The sequence below is a fragment of the Corapipo altera genome, unplaced genomic scaffold, assembly GCF_003945725.1.
Source record: "Corapipo altera isolate COAL_440 unplaced genomic scaffold, ASM394572v1 1, whole genome shotgun sequence".
Lineage (NCBI taxonomy): Eukaryota > Metazoa > Chordata > Aves > Passeriformes > Pipridae > Corapipo > Corapipo altera.
In genome coordinates this window covers 12,486,207-12,504,871 of record NW_020884873.1, presented here as the reverse complement: position 1 = coordinate 12,504,871, position 18,665 = coordinate 12,486,207, and the positions used below count along the sequence as shown (strand labels likewise).

Genomic DNA, 18,665 nt, shown 5'->3' with positions numbered 1-18,665 from the left:
TATAGAGGTGACTTAGAACCAGAGCAGTTTCAGCACCCATTCCACATTCAAAGCTTTCTAAATTCTTCATTAAAAAAAAAAAAAAAAAAAAAAAGGAAATCTTGAATTTATGTAATTACATCATCTCATCCTTGCTGAGAACACTTCCAAAACACAAGAGCGATCACAACATTTGGATCGCTAATGAAGAAAAAAAACTCTTTCTGAGCTCTTTGGATCCTGCCAAAAAAGACACATCCGTTATTGCCAAATGTTTCATTCTTTGCAATTTTTAAACAGACGTGCCTCTTCCCTGTACCGATCTTTAACTGGCTCTGTTACAGTCCACTCCAGACTGACTTACTGGAACAGGAAAATAGAAGGAAGAAACTCACTAAAGATGACAGTAAATTTGCTTCTTGCTGAAACTCATCCGTTCTGATGGAGTCGAGGTAAGGCCACACTGACAGCCCACTGAGAGGTACATCTGGCTGCAACCATGCCTGGTATCAGCTACTCTGACTTTGCCACTTGTTCGTACCCACACCTCCCCAGCAGCTCACCACACCACACCGACCTCCTGGCCCAAGGCATTAAACACACTGACAGCTACCTGGGACATGTGCATGAATGCACACACACCCCCTTCAAAAAATTTTTTCTGATGAACTGCCTGCTCAAACAGGCACGTGCCAGAGCAGTGGGGCGGGAGCAGACAGAGCAGGGCAAAGACAACAGGATGCAGGTGACACACATGAGGTGACATACAGATAACTCATGCAGAAACATAGAAAGGGTTCAAGAAAATGAATAAACTCCCTCTTCAAGTGCATTTAATTGTTTTACTCTCAATTCTTTTCACAAGTATTTCCCTATGCTCTCCACTTGTGACCTCCTGACAGTCCCGTGCTGTTTGTCCTCACCGCCCACCTGTCACACTGTAGTATCTGCAGCACATCACACAGGTAAGGAAAGGCAAGAAGATGATTCTATGCAACGACTGTTCTTCCCCACTGGGAATCAGACAGAAAACTTCAATCTCCACTTCAGCAATGCCAATAACTTGAATTTGAAAGCTGTGTCTGTAGGGGTGATTTAAAGGTGTAACTTACAGCTACAGGCATGTCTGTAAGCATGTTTCTAAAAACATTCTCTGCATTGGCTTTTCATCACTGTATTAGCCATAAGCACATTAGTTGTATGCATTGATGTAGTGGCAGCTAAAAGCTGCCATCCCTCTCAAGGCTACCAAATCCTGCACAGCCACCCTCCCTGAGAGAGGCCAGTACATCCTTACTCACAAATGCTACAGTTTCAAACACAGATAAAGCTGTTGCCTTCAATCATCCATCTTTTAACTCCATAGTAATGTTTCTCTTTTGCCAGAACTCTCCATGACACTTGCACTCTTTTATTCTTACTGAGGTCTCTTCTTATACTGCTTACAAGTACACAAGGAGTTTCACCTTCATCTTCAATAATTCTTTTAAGCCTCAAAGACTGAAGATTTTCAGTACAATGGTGAATTTTTCACTTCAAGTTACAATATGCAACAAAAAAACCACTTTAAAACAAGATGCCTCAGTCTGACACTCAAGCTTGAAACAAAGTGATATTTAGGCTTTGATCCTCAATCCCAGCTCACAAGTCAGATTTGGAACCATATCCAAAATTATCAAGGACCAATCACCTAATCAATTTCAAACATGACCCAAATTGTCAGTCTTGCAATTAAGATCTGCTCTGCAGAGATTAACGTTGTATAAATTGACATAAATTTAAATTCTCTCTCCTGAGATCTAACTTTTTACATCCAGATCACTTGACAAACCTTCCATTTAAGCTCCAGTTAAGGTTTGGTTTCACTAGAACTCCAAGCTCAAGACTGAGCTCTTGGATGCCATGAAATCTGTCTCTTTTAGACTAACATAAATCAGAAGAGGGTTTTTTTGCTGATGATATATGAAGATAAACCAATATGCATTTGTTTTTCATGTCAGTGATGTACCTGTTTTCCCTTCTTGCCCCCCTTCAAAACAGGAGCCTGCAGCTTATTTCTGTCATTGTAACAGTCCTTAGCAAAGCCAAGCAGCATGAAATAAAATTATCAAACAAATCACACTGGTCAGGTTTGCTAGAAAAGTCCTAAGAGACTTTCCTATGGCTTCTAAGTATTCTTGGCCCTCCTGTCAAGTAATTACTTCTGTTTTCCAGTCCTGTACACAGGTGAAAAGGTCCTCCTTAAGGCATTGTCCCTGAATAACGTATTTCAGGAAAAGGAAAAGCAGTCAAATACAAGACAGAAATTACAGCTAAGAATAACTGCGGTAGTAAAACACAAACCCTAACCATATTAATCAATAATGCCTCTTAAAAATGCAATCTTTAGCAGTAGAAAGTAGCATACTAAAGTGCTCATAAGATTAATAAATTCCTGTCATAATAGAATTGAGTGACACAATTGAAAATTAGGGAAACTTGTCCTTACTACTAAAGATAAACTGCTCTCACTGTTACCTCCCAGTTTAATCTGAAGTATTTGTTAGCACTGATAACCCTGCCCCTAAGGTGATGACTATCAGAATGAAAAGCACTGCAACACAGAAAAATAATACTAATTTTTAAATTAAGGATACATGGAAAAATAATTAAAATTTTACTTATTTGTTTATTATTCCATTACAAACTTGCAGAATCTGTTGCTAGTTAGGTTGACACTTCTTGGTTGAACCCACATATGTTTCTTCTGCTCACTCCTTTGGAAATACAATTCCCCTCCCTCCAAAAAAACCTTCTGCAGACCCAAGTGTAAGGAAGTCCCAGTGAGCATCTGCTCCCTTTTTTCATACTTACAAAAAATGCTTCTCTTGCCTTAATATCAAGCTGCAAGCAATGGGTCAGAGCACACTTCCTACATGCACCCACAGGTTCCAGTGGTGTTCTTTATTTCATTAAAGCATTTCTTTTAACAATATTAGGTTCAGTAATCTCTTTTTAATTATACTTAAATTCTGACTCAAAAAAAAACAAAACTATCTGGTGACACATTTCTCCTCAGAACTAATGCCCACTAATGGGAGTACTTGAAAATCCAGCATTTTTAAAGTAAGATCTAAAAATCCAATTAGGCATGTGCTTTGATCAGGTTTTGCCTACTTCACCATCAGTTCCAGCCTGAGAGGCATACCTACCGTAAGGAATGGCCCAGCATGGAGTAGCATGGTGTAATTTGCATGCCAGCACCACCACAGCCAGACAAAAGGGCCAGCGGGTTCACGGACGAAAAAGAGGAAGCAACAAAAGCCACGACCTTTGACATTCTTGCACATCATCAGCTAACTCTGCCAGGGACCATACACTTCAAAAGCCAGTCCGGTCCCTCTCTGAAAACGTCCAAGCTACGTGTGTCAATTTAGCAGAACATTAATTGGTTTTCCTTTGAAAAAATATTCGTGATGAAACAGATTCCCCTAGTAGGCTCTGTCTACATAATGCCTTTCCTTTCCACCCCCAAAGCATCTTCACATTTAACATCCAGATCTGGGAAAGCCTAAGAGCCAAGACAAACTGTAACCCATTACACAAAACATGAAACCCTTATGATTATGGTGGTAGAACAAATGGCATAGCAAATTCTTCTCACTGCCTATCATTCTGGGCTTCTGTCTCTGGGCTCCTCTGCAGCACAAGGCCATCTGTGATGCCTGTCAGAAGAGCCTTTTCAGAAGTCAGTAAGTTAGTAGGTCATGAAAACGAGCTAGCAAACCCACTGCCACGGCCCTGAGGGCACCAACAGTTCTCAACTACCCTGACCAACCTCCCTAGAGTTGTACCTCTGTCACCAGGACCACCTCTTCCTTCCCAGTTTGCTTGTCCTTCCTCTGCTGTCATTGCCCAAAGACATGATAGTTCAGTAGTAAGCCTGGACCTTAGTAGGTTGAACTTTTGGCTCCTCCAACCACTTCCTGAATAGTTATGGGCTTATGCTAGGAAGAAGGTTAATTTTCTGATTTGGTCATTTCACTGCAACCTAGTCTCCCAGTGTAGCAGACGACCCCCAAAGCCACTGTTAGCAGCACCGTTCAAGAACAGCGCTGGGGCAGAGCTCATCCCAGTACAGATACTGTGAGTCCACACTGCTCATAGAGCCAGCTCAGCCTAGCAACTTACAAAGCAGGACACCTGCCTGTCCTAGGAAAGAGGCCAGCTGACCAACTCAGCAAGCACAAGCTCATTCTATTGGTTTAAGGCATCTCAAGACAGACAGTGAAGAACACAAGTAGGAAGCTATGGACAATCTATGCTTGGCTTACCATGCTGTAGACATGGATGTACGTACCCTTACTCTGGTAGTAATGGAACCGTGAGTGTTCTTTCTGTCCATACTTTGGAGCTCCCACGAAGCCTGTATCTGACATAAACCCAGTTCAAAGCAATTGCAGAAGTAAAGTGGTAACTGGGGTCACACACGCTCATGGTTTGAGTTGGAATAAATCCATCAGAATTACCAGTTTTGGTAGCCAGCAATTGCTTTCAAGCAGTAACTTGTTTTCCTATTGTGCTGGTGCTATCCCTACTGACATTGAACTGGACAGGTTCAGACCAGCTCTAGTCAATATGTTGCCACTGCCTGTCAGGCACACCAGAGCTGGTCTGCAGTGTGCCTACCCCAGGACTCTGCTTCAGCAGAGCCATAGAGGTGGAGTGGGCACTGGCACTGCAGAAGAACAAGAAAGGAAGTAAAAGCAAAGCAAGAACAGACTCCTCCTTCCTGACAGCTAATTGCTATGGTCCACTTGAATATGAACTCATCTTTGCACCCTCTGTTTTGGACCAACATTCTTCACAATAAGTTCCAGTTATACTTTAGCCATGAATGCAGAAACACAAACACAGGGTTCTCAGATCACATGTACAGCATGACCTCCTTGCAGCTGCCTCGCTTGCGTATGAGAAAGTGAGACATATTTGGGGCATAAGCACTCAACTATCAATTTTGAACTCTCAACCTTGTATTGTACTGACAGATTATTGACGACCTGGGAAAACAAAGCTTCCCTACTTCCTGGGGTCAACCTCTTCTCCCTAAGGGCCAACTCCTAACAGACAAAAAAAGCAGCAATTAAATAAAATCCAAGTCTTATTCACTGAACTTGACAACGTTTTCACATGCTAGAAAACAGGAAACCCACTTGCCAAAGGGCACAGGAACAGATGGGAACTGAAAGGGCTATTACATAAATTAAACATGCAAACACTGGTTGTCTGCTCAAAAACCAAGCTCCTTTAATTTCCACGTGTGCAGTATTTGATGTGGCCATAGCGTTGTTCCCACATGCCTTCACTTGAGAAAGATGGGTGTACATTTTTCCAGTTTGCTACATAACTATGTCGTGCTTAAAACTGCCTACAGCTAGAAAATATGACACACATGACAGAACCCTGCTATTTCCAGCAAGGAAGTTAAATGCAAAAAAAAAAAAAAAAAAAGAAAAAAGACTCCACACATATTTTTAGGCTATAGTTGAAATTTTAAAGTAGTCCCCCCCTTCTGAACATTCAAACACTGATGTAGTGTGCTGGCAATCAACTGCTAGCCAAAACTTATGACAGAGTAACATTTTTCATAATTCAATGCAAAATTAACCTCTGACAGATGAGCAAGAAGCAAACAAACCCCAGAATTTCAGATGCAGGTACATTTTTTTGCTATACTTGTTTGACTATGAGGGGGACACAGGCAGTTGCGGATCAGCAGAGAAAGGAAAAGGCTGGAAGAAAAGTATTCCTAGATGCCTTGCAGCACTGACAAAAGGTCTGTCTCTTCAAAATGCCTCACTGCAGCTAACAGACTCCAGTTGTTAGTCCTATGCAGTTGTGGGAAAAAATCACATATGTTCAACCACATAGATGGGAAATTTTTTGTTTATGTTTCCAAGACTGAGGCAGAAAATACCCTTTCAAAGATATAAAGTAGCATCAATTTCCCCACCTTGCACTGCATGAAGCATTACTTCCAATGTCCTAGACCTTCACAGGAACTGAAAAAGATGCTAGATTTAAATCTGAGGCCATTCTGAGCAGTAGCAAACACACCCATGAAATGCTATACTAAGGCTTTCTGTTTCAAGGTATGAACATCAGTAATCTCCCACAGCCACCACAGAAAACACGGAGGTCTAAAAGGGAAGGATCTGGGACAGCATCAGCCAGCAGATGCAGCCCATCACACAGATAGCTCATGTTACCTTCTTGATAAGTGATAGGAACTTTGACCTTAAAACTGCAATGAAATAAAAACGAGCAAAGTGCAGGGACAATGTGTCTTACACAAAGACAATATTTTAATTTACAGCTATGTCAGTTATGGATGTGTGAGTAAAAACCCAGGATGCCTCACACACCTCAGCCTTATCAACACAAGAGCTTTGCTGACATAGGGAGACCATAAAAAGGATATGGTTCCATTGTATGCACTCCTTTTTCTTTTCTTCCTTGTTTTAATAAACTAAGATTTGCTGGCAAAACCTCTAGTAGACCTGGACACAAAGGCAAAAAAACCCAAAAAACAAAAGAAAACAGAAACATTGATCATCAATCCAGTAAAACTTCCACTGGCAAAAGCTGTCCAAGTACAACACTAGAGTAAGACAGGCTTGTTATTCTGGAAAAGAGATTCTAAGCACAGGCATGGCCTCCACCTCAGTTTGTCTACACCCAAACCATAACATCTCAACAGAAAGTTGTATAATGGCATTGCCATGACTCTTCCACCTAGATGGCTAATTTTCTGTGTTGAACATTACATAGAAGGTGACCTTTCCACACAAAAGGCTGCCTGTTGCCTAACTAGTGCAAGGGAGAAGGTAGCTGGGTAATAAAGTAGCTGAAATGCTGTCTCCATCAGGCAGGAAAGAACTGACAGGAGTAATCCAGTTCCTGAGCTGCAGTGTCCCTCTTCCTTTAGGCAACACTATGCACCTAGTCAATGACTACATCTCTCAAGTGATGGAAGCACTAGAGATATCCGATGTTTCCTATGGAGCAAACTTTCGCTGTACTCAGCTTGAAAAGGTGAATGTTTTGCTTCTTGCTTCCAAGCTCTATTTATGCAGCCTGCCTTCAAGTTGGCATGCAATGCTGAAGTATCAGAAGCCACCAAGCAGAATTACTTCCCAAGAGCTTTGATCTTTTTCCTTCAAGCATGCTTTCAACTTCTGATCGAGAAAAGGCCATTCAACATTTTTCGGGGCATACACAGGGAAGATTTACACTTTAGAAATCTAAACACAAAGGTCAAACACAGTGAAAAATTAGAAACAATAACTGCTTATGCCTCTGCTCTGTAGTACAACCAGAGAATATCAGGACTTGGATGCCCTGGAGCACAACTCGTGGTCTCATGGAGACAACACTTTGTACAGAGGCATTCAAAAGGAGCTCTCAAAGCCCCATGTATCTGCAACAGGAGCATTTTCCTGGCAGGAGCACTTCAAAGGACACAAGACTGTCCACAACAGTCATCCTCACAAGCAGAGAGCACATCTGGAGGGGGCTGCAGTGGTGTCACTCGGGCTGAGTGCTGGGACTTGGGTTGTATCTGACATCTAGTTTGTACTGTGGTCTCTTTCAACCCTATAGGAGGTTGCAGCCCTTAAATCACACAAGCTCAACAAAACCATCCTACCATCCAGTTTCATTCCTGAATGTGCCACTAAGCCTGGTGGGAAAACGTTTAACAAATCCCTGCACACATACCCTTCCTGAGCATGCCTCAGTTTCCCTAGCTATAGAGTGAAAAAGAAAGAACTTTTAAGCCTTCTGATTAAATTAAGTATTACTACCAAAGAAGTAGATTTGGACCCAAATTCTCAAAGATTTCCAGAAACACTGCTCTTGACTTGCTGCTAGTGAAAGCTTTCAACTGCAACAGACAGCGAGAAAGCACAGATTTGACATTAACCAATATGCAACACTCATGGGTTGATGTTCAGTAGCGTTTTTAGGCTCCAAAAATGCTGGAAAATACACCAGGCATAAACCATTCTGGCAAGGTAAGAGCAGCTGAAGTACAATCTGATGACAAGAGATCCCCTCACAGCTGGAAATGGAACATGAAATAAATCTCCTGGTCACATCCCAATGAATGCAGAAACAAGCAAAAGGTCTGAAGAGTACAAAGAAAACTAAAACGAAGGGGGAAAAGCCTATAGACAGACTGGCAGCGGGAGAAAACCCAAGCTACTCTGGACATACAAGAATTATGGTCTGTTTCCCTTGGTGCCCAACCACACTGGGGGGAACAAGACGCATTTCTAGTTGCACAAAGAGTTCTCACAGTAACGTTTTACCACACTGGCTATAGCATTCCTTGAGATGGATGAGGCTGTAAGTCACTGACATTATACTGATATATGGGCTTTGTGCATTACTAATCATTCAGACACAATAATCCCATGTATATTTTTGTTTTGCAAACTATCCTGGCATCCATCCTCTGAAAAAAATTCTCCTTTCTCTACTCTGGAAGATTTTAAGTGTTCAGGAAACCAGCACAGACTGGGGAAAAACTCAGTAGAAACACTGGTGTGTTCTGTGGGGGGGGAAAAAAAAAGGAAAAAAAAAAGAAAAAAGCCCCACAAGCTGGCTCAAGACAGTAAAATATGAAGACAATTCTAATTAAATCATATCTGTTTTACATCATCCATTTCAGCTCATTTAGTATCTCAAGAGTTTCATCTCAAAATAGTTAACAGCTCCAGAAGCCCCAACTTTTTTGAGTTTTTTTTCTTTAATGCAATTACACTTTTGCTGTCATATCAGAAGTATTAATAGCCTTTTCCGTGCAAGATAGAAAAGCTCTATAGCAGGATAAGATTTCAATCATATTGATGATCTGCATGCTAATGGTTACATACAGCTTATCCATCAACGTAATTTCTACTGAAGCTATTGAAAATAGATGCTCCTCCCCCAAATACTTCAAGTATGCATCTCTATAGGAAAAAAACTTCCATTCACCTGACTGCAGAAAAGACTCTGTGAAGGATAAATAAGTGGGAAAACAGAAAAGCAAAGCTGATATTCTGCTGTATATTGCTCTGTAGGAAGACACAAAGGGACAAATACTGCTTTTTGTTACAGTACCTTTGATCCAGAATTGATATAACCAAGTGAATGCAACTGATCCAGATTTATGAGACAGAAACAGTTCAGAGCTCCACCCAAGCCCACAATCCTATATTTCTACCTCCTCAAGGGATGTGTGTCCTTTATGTAATTCAAAAAGCCTCTGCTCCAGCACAGTAGGCCTGACCCAGTACTCACTAAAATCAACTGAAAAGCAATCACTGACTTCTTCAGTCCATCATTCAATCCATCCACCAGCAAATTCAAACCATCCAGTGTACTTCTTTTGGAAAAAAAAATAACATCTTATGGCTTACCCAAAACAAAACCCCAAACCCAACAGCCTAGCAGGGACCTATGTTCTTCCTATTTGAGCTTCCCTAACCTTGCCACAAAGGACGACCAAGTCTGATTCAGGAGGGAATGTAGAGAGGCAGAGATCATCTGGTATGATCCACAGGATTGCCAGTGTCATGGTGGCAGGAACTTTGCACAGTGTCCAGCTGACTGATCCTGTAACAATTACTAAAAGCAGTGAGTGGGACACAGCAACACCTGGGAGGTTACGTGCCTATGTCTACAGTCACCCTTGCAATACACTGTTATCTGGTGTGCCTGTCCCACTTGATTAACAGTAACGTCAACTTCATAATTACGTGCACACATACACATGCTTAATTCTAAAGATAAAGCGCTTATTGCCATCTGGAAACTCAAATGTATTTTAGAAGTTAATCAAGACCAAAATACACAATCAAGAGAGGCTTTATCACTTTTATACTTATGACCCCAACTGACACATTTTATTAATCACCAAGTGTTTAAAAGCATTAATGCCCTCCTCCTCTGTTACTATAAATTCCATGTTCCCACTTCCAATACAGGCTGTAAAAATGCAGATCACTAGAAGGACATATTCGGCTCCTGGTACCCACCAGCGTGGGTGCAGAATGTGCTATTCCATGTCAGGTCACTTCAGATAATACAGACATTTTTGTTCTGCCTGCATAGCAATCAGCTTTAAAGCACTATAATGCAAATAGTCTTTAAAAGGATTTTAACTACCTAAAGCTCTTTGTTTTAAGACAAGGTATTACAGGAAAGATCATCCATAAGATCCAATTATAGTCACCTTATTAACTATATGTCTACCTTGCCTAATTCAAAAACCCCTACAAGCTATCCATTTTAAACCTTTTGATTCCCTTATACAATCATTTATCAGCCAAAAAAGCATGAAAATGAGTAGCTACAATGTCATTTATTAAATGAATTCAGAAGGTATTACTCTGAGGGTCTTGAAACCTACCTTTTCACCATCTACAAAACGTATCTTGAATTGTCAATGTCTTAAAAATGAATAGAAACTGTTCACTTTTAAAATAAAGAAAAAAATCCCATAGTCCTCTGCTTTTTACAGAGCACAATGTGTTTGAAAAGTGGATTGAAACCCAACAAAGGCTTTATTCCTTGTGGATTTTTATACGTGGACTCTGCAAGTAAAAATTATTGTCTCCCACCACTCAGACAAGAAACATAAAAAGACACAATCTTTTGATATTAAGCTATTTTAATATGGCATATTTTAGCCTGAGACAATGCTCAAAGCAGCAGTGGTAGTTCCTCTGCAGATTAAGCACAGCTGAGAAGGATGATATCCTCCTCCTTCACCTACTAGAGAAGAAAGAGAAGGGGGGCCTGATCCTGTAAGACCACACATCGATCACTTTACTCACATCCTTGAAATCAAGGCTACTTCTCACTGCAAAACGAAGAGCAGACAACATTTACAGGATGTGAGCATTTCGCACCTGTTTTCGCCCAGTGCAGTCCACCTACCTTCGTGACATTTGTTGGGTAGAGTTACCATCTCCCAAAGCCCCGGAATCACAGTGCTGTGAGAAATTCTGCTCAATTGCATTGTTTGTATTTTCCATTTCCCCCAGCACCTTCTTTTACGTTTTTTCATAGGAGTGTGAAGCCATTGCAGCAGTGATTGATAGTAATGGAGCAAAGTCATCCTTCAGTGTCTACAGCCTGGCACAAACAAGATGAAGGCTACCTTGAAGAGGTACTCTTAGTGTTTAAACTGATATACTGATAAACTATAAAAACTCCTGCTCTTCCAAAGCCTCGAAAGAATTCATAAAATCATTACATCTCTCAAGCTGAATGTTTCCAAACACGTATAAATTGAGAAGGAATAACAGAAACAAGAAACCACACTTACTACTCATTTCAATTAGTAAAATAACAAAGGCACTTGGCACTTCTGGGATTTCTTTTAATAACAAAGAACTTGATACTCCTTACAGCAGCCTTGTTAGGAGAAAGGGTTTGCACTTCAGAAATCAATGTATTTGGATTACCTGGGCCACCAACTACAGATTTTGTAGGGGGTGTGAAGCTGGGGGAGTGCACAGGCACACTCATGCACATTTGTGTGCATAGCCATCTTTTTTTTCAGTCAGCATTTTCTAAGTGCTCATACTCATCTTTTTAATCCAGAGATTCAAATTTGTCAGGGAAAAAACCTGAAATACTAAGTTTCCAAATCTAGCCTCAATGTCAGTCAGTATGTTCTAATGAACACTTTACTTCAAATGTTCCAGTAGCAGCCATTTAATTTTATTTCTTTTAAATAAAATCCCCTTCTGATGCTTACAAACTAAATGTTAATGCCTCATTCAGGACCTCATCTCTAGTGTGTAAAATTAATATGCCCAAAAGCAAATCTATTATTTACTTTCATTGTCAACATTAGGCACACTGTAAAAAGCAAACAAAAAAAGCATTATTTTTTTAAAATTAAAAAAACCCCTAGATATTTAAATGTTAAATGTATAAGGCAGTGAAATGTCTTCAATACAAAGAAGCCTCCCTGACTGATGTGGACACAAATTTTCCTTACCACAAATTAAAAAATGCTTGTGCTGCACCTACTTATAGCATGTGGTTTATTCAAAGTCCTGTTATCTTATCAAAGAAATGAGAGTCCTGTCACCCACTCTGGCTCTCTGAGACTTGCTGCCACAGAGCTTTCCAATCGTTCACAGAGTGGACCAGGTAAAACAAGCCAGCTCCCACAGACACGCCTGCAATCCTCCTGCTCTGTATGAGGGGTTCCCCACCAGCCTGCAGGGACCAAACTGGACATCACAGAACGGGCAGAGCAGAGGATATACACTGCCACAGGATAGTCAGCACCCTCTGTGCACTTATTCCTTACAGATAAGTGCTCATTATCTGTGCATAGGTTGCCTTTCATTAGGTACTTCCAGTGACACTACAGGTGGTGTGACAACCTGAGAGGGCACTGGGGAGGGAGCTGAAATCTAACACAGGCCATTCAATTTGAGGTTGACAGAAGGGAACGAACCCACTCCAGGCAATTTGATCAACAGCTAACTCCTTATTAAGGAGCACATAGAGAGGGCAAGAGCACAAACCACATTCGTTGACCAGTGTTAAATGAAAAATGGGGGATAACATTATGTAAGAGAAGCAACCCAGAGTCTTAGTGCATATGCAGTAAAATTTTGATTTATCCAGGAAACCTTAGTTTCAGGTGCCAAACAATTACACGAAACTGGGAACAGGCCACATCCTCCACTGATTACATTCACAAAATTGAAATCCAAGAAAATCCCTATGTCTGGAGGCATGAACCAGATATAAGTAGGAACTGAATTCTTTCACTGGTCCACAGTAGTCTCTGGTGATTTCATCTTCTAGTGAAGAGCATGAGGCTTGTGCCAGAAACACCACTTTGTCACATGCAAGCATTCTGTCTGAATACTGAAGCACAAATAATGAGGAATTAATCGAACTCAACTGTTTGAATTGCAACTATAAAGACAAATACCTCATCCACAAACATATCATAGGAATGGACTCCACAGGGAACAGGAACATCCAAGAAAACAAGAATGTGCTTTGAAATGTTATCCTTGCAATACAGTAGGTGGCTACTGAATCTAAATGACCCACCACAGACATCTCTTCATCTTTATCCTGGACGTGCCAGGTCTACACAAGTAGATCATTCCTGAACTTAATTTTATTCTGTTAATGTGAAGGGGAAAACTCCTGCTCTTTTCGTTGATTTGAACTGGGCCCTTCACCCATGCATCTATGCTTGATTTTATGTATGTTGACACTCGGACAAGTCACACACAAAACTCAAACGATTGCTTCGAACAACACAAACAATCAGAAAGAAAAATCATCAGATTCAAACTGTTGTGTCCCCCAACCCAGTCCTTAACTCCCTCAGGATCAGTTTAGAGTTGATACATAATACATATGCATCAGCCTAAAAGGCTTGAGAGGAAAAAAACTGTGCTGGAATGACATTCACACAAGGACGACTGCAGCAGCTTTGTCAGGGAGGATTTGATATAGTACATCTGGCAACAGAGTCAAACAAAATACAGTAGTGCTGGCTTTGGAAAAAGTAACATGAACCTAATTTCTTCCAATTCTCTGAACCACTTTTAGAGTTAGTTACATAGTACAGTACAAGACAAACTACCTGTCACTTCTGAAAAGTAATGGAAACAATTTAAGAATTCAGAAATATGCTCATATTTCTGAATACGAGATAAAACTGAGATACCAGTTGCACTCAATCAACTGTATAAATTTGTTCATAAAAAGCACTGGGAATTTCTGCTCTGTATGCTTTTTTGCTAGGGAAAAAACAAAGTTTCCATTCACATTGACTTTATCTCTGAAAAAGTTTCTTTAGCTAAGTCATGATACTTTTACATTGGTGAATAGAATGTCACACAGTTTCTCAATATTGATACACATTAATATAAAAATTAAAAGCTTATAAAAACCTACATGGTAAAAAAGTGTAACTGTGAAGTAATAAATATTCTGAGAAGTTAAAATGTAATAAGACATTACTGCTGACAGGAATTACCCAGTTGATTTTTACTTATACACATTGAGAGACAGAGTTTTATTTTTTAAGGTCAGCAAGCAGTTGTTGCAAAAAGCTACGCTCATATGTACTGTGACAGAAAAAGTTGCTCTTCTAATATTCACTAACCAGGAAGATTTTCACAAGATACAAAGAGCAGTTTAACTCTCAACTTAAAGGAGTTCCGGACAAGCAGTACCTTTAAGAAAAGGGACCAGAGAAAGTTTGCTCACACTGATGACAGTTGCATGGAAATCTATGAAAAGCTTGTAGGGACACCCACACAGAGATACAGCACAGTCCCCTCCCAGGCACACAGCAGGGTTTCTGCCTGCAACTGGGGGATGGATTTCATTGCATGCAATTAAATGAGGGCCAGTTTCTTGTGGCTGTCAAATGAACTCCATTTCTCTGTATCCCAAACAGAATAATTTAAAACCAGTATACAGGGTCCATCAAAGGAATGCCACACACCCACTGCTTTGCAGATCTCATTCTCCTTTGTAAGCAGAGGAGAAAGCGAAGATCAATTGCAAGATGGGAGACTGCTGCATTGATTTTCAAACAGAATCTTCCATCAAAACCAATGGTGAGCTTGTCTTCAGATACAAGTTAAAAATCCCACATGGTCTGAGTTGTTCTGACATTTGAGCAAAGGTACATGTCACCTATCAGTCACACAAGGCTGTATGTGTAACTGCGATGATCGTGGACAGGAGGCAAGTCTGAGGATCTAACCTTTGCTAGCATCTGTAGGAGAGCAGTGGAAGTCTAAAACAGGACATGAAAAATGGAGCAAAAAATTTCTGGACAGGGGAGGGAATCGGGTTAAGAATAAGTTAGTTTCATAAAACTGTCTCATGTAAGATAAAGATAGCACTAATTGTTCTACCTATACGAGGAATTTCGCATCTTGAGGGATCCTAACACAGCACCAGTCTGACTCCCAGCCTAGCAAAGCAACTCCTGCCTGCACTGACTGACTCACAGTCCCCCTGCTCACTGCAGCTGGGATGCCTACAGAAGAAAGCAAACACATCTGTGAAAGTGTAGGCGGGCTAAAGACTAGTGAGCAAACTGATTTCACACAAAAAGCAGCAGATTGGCTGTCATATAAAACCCCAAGACTGACCTATTTCACACAGACACAAGATCCAGGAGCATGGAGCAATAATCAACTTGCTTTCAGTTAGATGGATAGAGCATAGCAGGAGAGTGACGGGGAAAAGTATTCTGAGCAAGAGTTGAGGAAAATCAGTTATACATTGCTATATGTCCAACTCTAGCAAACACTGCAGAATGTTTATCCAGGAAAGGCTAGACAGGGAAGACAGGAAAACACACTGAAGTCCCTGCTACCGTTTCCTCCCTCAGGAACAAACAGACCCTGAGACAAGGCACAACAGCCAGGATCATCTCCAAAGTCTTCCTTACAGTGCTCCTGAGCACTGGAGAGCAGCACCATTCACCTTCTTCCACCAACAACTGGATGGCAAACCTAACTAGGGAGGGTGGGTTCCCTAGCTTGCAAGCAATCTCTGCTAAAATTCATATAATGCAAAGGTGTATTAACCAAATAGCACATTTACCACTGACTTCCCAAAGAATGGGTACAGAGCCATTAAAAAAAAAAAAAAAGTAAAAAACACCTGATCTCCTTCCAATACAAATATATTGGAAGGGGCACAAGGGACACACATCATAATCTTTTGGGAAGATAAAGCATAGCTCATCTTCCAAGCTTCAGGCTTTGTGTGTGTTTGTGTTGTTAGGGTTTTTTGTTTATTTTGAAGACAGGTTTCTGTTAACTATGTCATTTTTTTATTTATTTATCTCAAAGACAATAAAAAACTGTCAGCAGAAATTTATCTCTCATGTTTCTAGCAAGAGTTCCACACTCAGACCTCCTAAAACAGAAAATTTCCATCTTACAGATGAAAAGTTGCCTTACCCCCGAGGGGATTGGACTCATCATTTGGTAGCCTTCTAGCATCTTCCACCTTGGCTGTCTCACATCTAAAATCGTTCAGAAAACTTTGTAAATGTAGTCTCCTGAAATTTGCCAAGAGAACCCGAAGGGTGAAGAAATTGACAATAAGGAGCTGACACTTCTTACAGAGAACTTAACTGAAAACCTTATTTTCCATCCAAAAGGTTAGGCAGGGAGTTTTTCATCTAATTCTGATTACAAGGTGCCTATGTTAGTGTGGTTAAGCTACCAACAACAGTGACACCAGCGAGCCAGAGTATGAGAGACAGCTCCCTCCTGCAGCTGTCCAAAGATATGCTTCAGTGGAGACCAGCCAGAATTTAGAACACCCTCCACAAAAAAAAAGGACATTAGCCAAGATTTTGAAAGGTCTTAATACCTCCAGTCCCATCCCACCTGACATGCACTCTGCCCAGGGTCTCACTCCAGTGAATTTAGACGTACATCAAGAAGGATTATGAGCATATCTTAAAATAAAGATCTAATTCCTAAAAATTATCTGCTACCTGATGTATATCACCTCGACAGGTCTACTACCTCCCTCTCTCCTGACCCTCCAAGAACTCTACATTCATCGATCACTTGCGCTACCAGGACGGTAACACACACAATTGCACAACAGATACCTGGGAAAGCAGCTGTCCGAGCCTTACAAACCATGTGTAACCCAAATGGGCACAATCTACACAGGACTAGAGTAGGGCTTAACAGCTGTCCAGCAGTTTCCACAATAGAAACAGCCCACATGAAAAAGCACAATCACTTATGATCAAAAAGGTACAATAAGGGTTGTGATCTATTTATTTCCAGATCTACGCCACTCGCATTACCAACCTAAATACGTGTCCAACAGAAAATGGGTGCATGTTATCCTCCTGGTGATTTTACAGCATCACATTCCCTCCTCGGAGTTCATGCTAAATCCTTTGAATTGTACTAAAATCTCAACCTATTTATAGTTTCACAATACAATGAATACAAAGCCATAATCTCCAACAGTTAACTACAAAGCATACTGAGAATTCTTAAAACACAATTTTTCTACATTCAAAAATTCACAGAAGAAGATTTAACCTAATCTCTCATCTACTGCATGCTGAGTTTGTGTTCCACCAGCATAATTCATCTGAAACAAGGAGAAGTAATAAGTTATGGTCAAATTTTATGAACACATGTGCAAACTATATTATCTGAGGAATGCCACCAATTAAAATATCACACTTCTATTAAATTGGTGAAGCTGTATTACAATCAACAATTCTGCAGAGTGCCTTAAAGACCTGAAATAAAGCCTTCTCCAGGTCTGCTAAGGACTGAGCACTCCTTGTGAAGCCAGTAAGCATGGGGCAGACACAGCAGGAAAGAAAAGATATGCTAATTATTCTAAGAAGTTGGCAGGTATTAACACAGATGGGCACCATAAGAGAACACATTCATCAAGCAAAGGATACCAACTCTAGAGGAGCAGACAGTTGGTAGAAAAACACCAAACAGGACCTGGCTTCCCCACAAAACAGCATAGCTACTGATTCCTAATTCTATCAGTGCACTAAGGCTCTACCATTTGACAAAAAAAGTCTCCAAAAACTTTAAGGAAAAATAATTTTTCACATAATAATTTACGTTGGAAAGGATCTCTAAGATTGAATCCAACCATTAACCCAACACTGCCAAGTCCACCACTAAATTACGTCCCTAAGTGCCACATCTACGGTAGCCACAAGGAGTGAAGGAAAGACTCAAAGTGAATAGGTCCTTTTTCTTTTTACCAAATTGCAATTCCTTTATCATCTACAGCTATATGCCTGTAGCCAGGACACCTGAGAGCTGGCAGTAAAGATTAACGGGTACAGATAAGAAGACGCCTGCCGAGGAGTGTGGCCACCCTGTCAGCTACAGCTGTTGGCCCGCTCAGAGCTATCACTCCCTCTTACAAGCCTCGCTCCTCTGTTCAGCTTGTCACACCCCTCCAAAAAAGACACTGCAATTTTCACCTCGTTTCTCCGGTAGGAAGAGGAAAAAGTGAGACAGAGAGACAGACAGACAGATCAAAATTAATTCTTTTTGCCATGCTGGACAGATTTCACAGCCAAGCCGCACAAGGCAGCCTCTCTGCAATCCACGACGGGTCTGTGCGCCCAGCAGACACCGCATGAAGTTTCTACAGCCCAATTCCACCTTTATGTGAATCAGCAGCTGACCTATGCGCGACTTCCATGAGAGCACGCACCCGCTACCCCTGGTACAGCTCCATCCCTAGTGTCCACCGAGCTTGTGAACTGGAAAACTAAAGTCGCATTAGGTACCCAGGAGTGTGGATCCGAGGTAATCCACGCACCCCTGCACGGCGCTCCGCAGCCAGGGTCCCTGCGGACACCCGTGCGCAGCCAGCGGCTCCACCGGAGCTCCTCAGCCGCCCGAACTACCGGGACAAGGCAGGACCGGGCAGCAGCGCCCCCGGGCAGGGACGGCTCGGGCCGGGCAGGGCAGCCGCCCCCGCCGCTCCGGCCAACTCGGGCAGCCAGCGCGGAGCCGCCCGCCGGCGATGTCGGGTGTCCCTGCCCGGCCGCGGTGTCCCTGACACCTCCCAGAACGAAAAGCAGGGAAGACGAAGGTCTGCGGCCCCATACGGGCGAG

The 18,665-nt window shown here is 41.5% G+C and overlaps 1 protein-coding gene across 1 annotated transcript in view; it reads right to left on the bottom strand.

Moving 5' to 3' along the window:
* The window catches only part of CHST11 (carbohydrate sulfotransferase 11), a 161,000-nt gene that overhangs the window by 141,414 nt on the left and 921 nt on the right, over positions 1-18,665 (bottom strand). Inside the window, exon 2 of the mRNA XM_027668787.1 lies at positions 18,367-18,612. Coding sequence (XP_027524588.1) covers positions 18,367-18,612 — 246 coding nt within the window. The remainder of the gene's footprint in view (positions 1-18,366; positions 18,613-18,665) is intronic.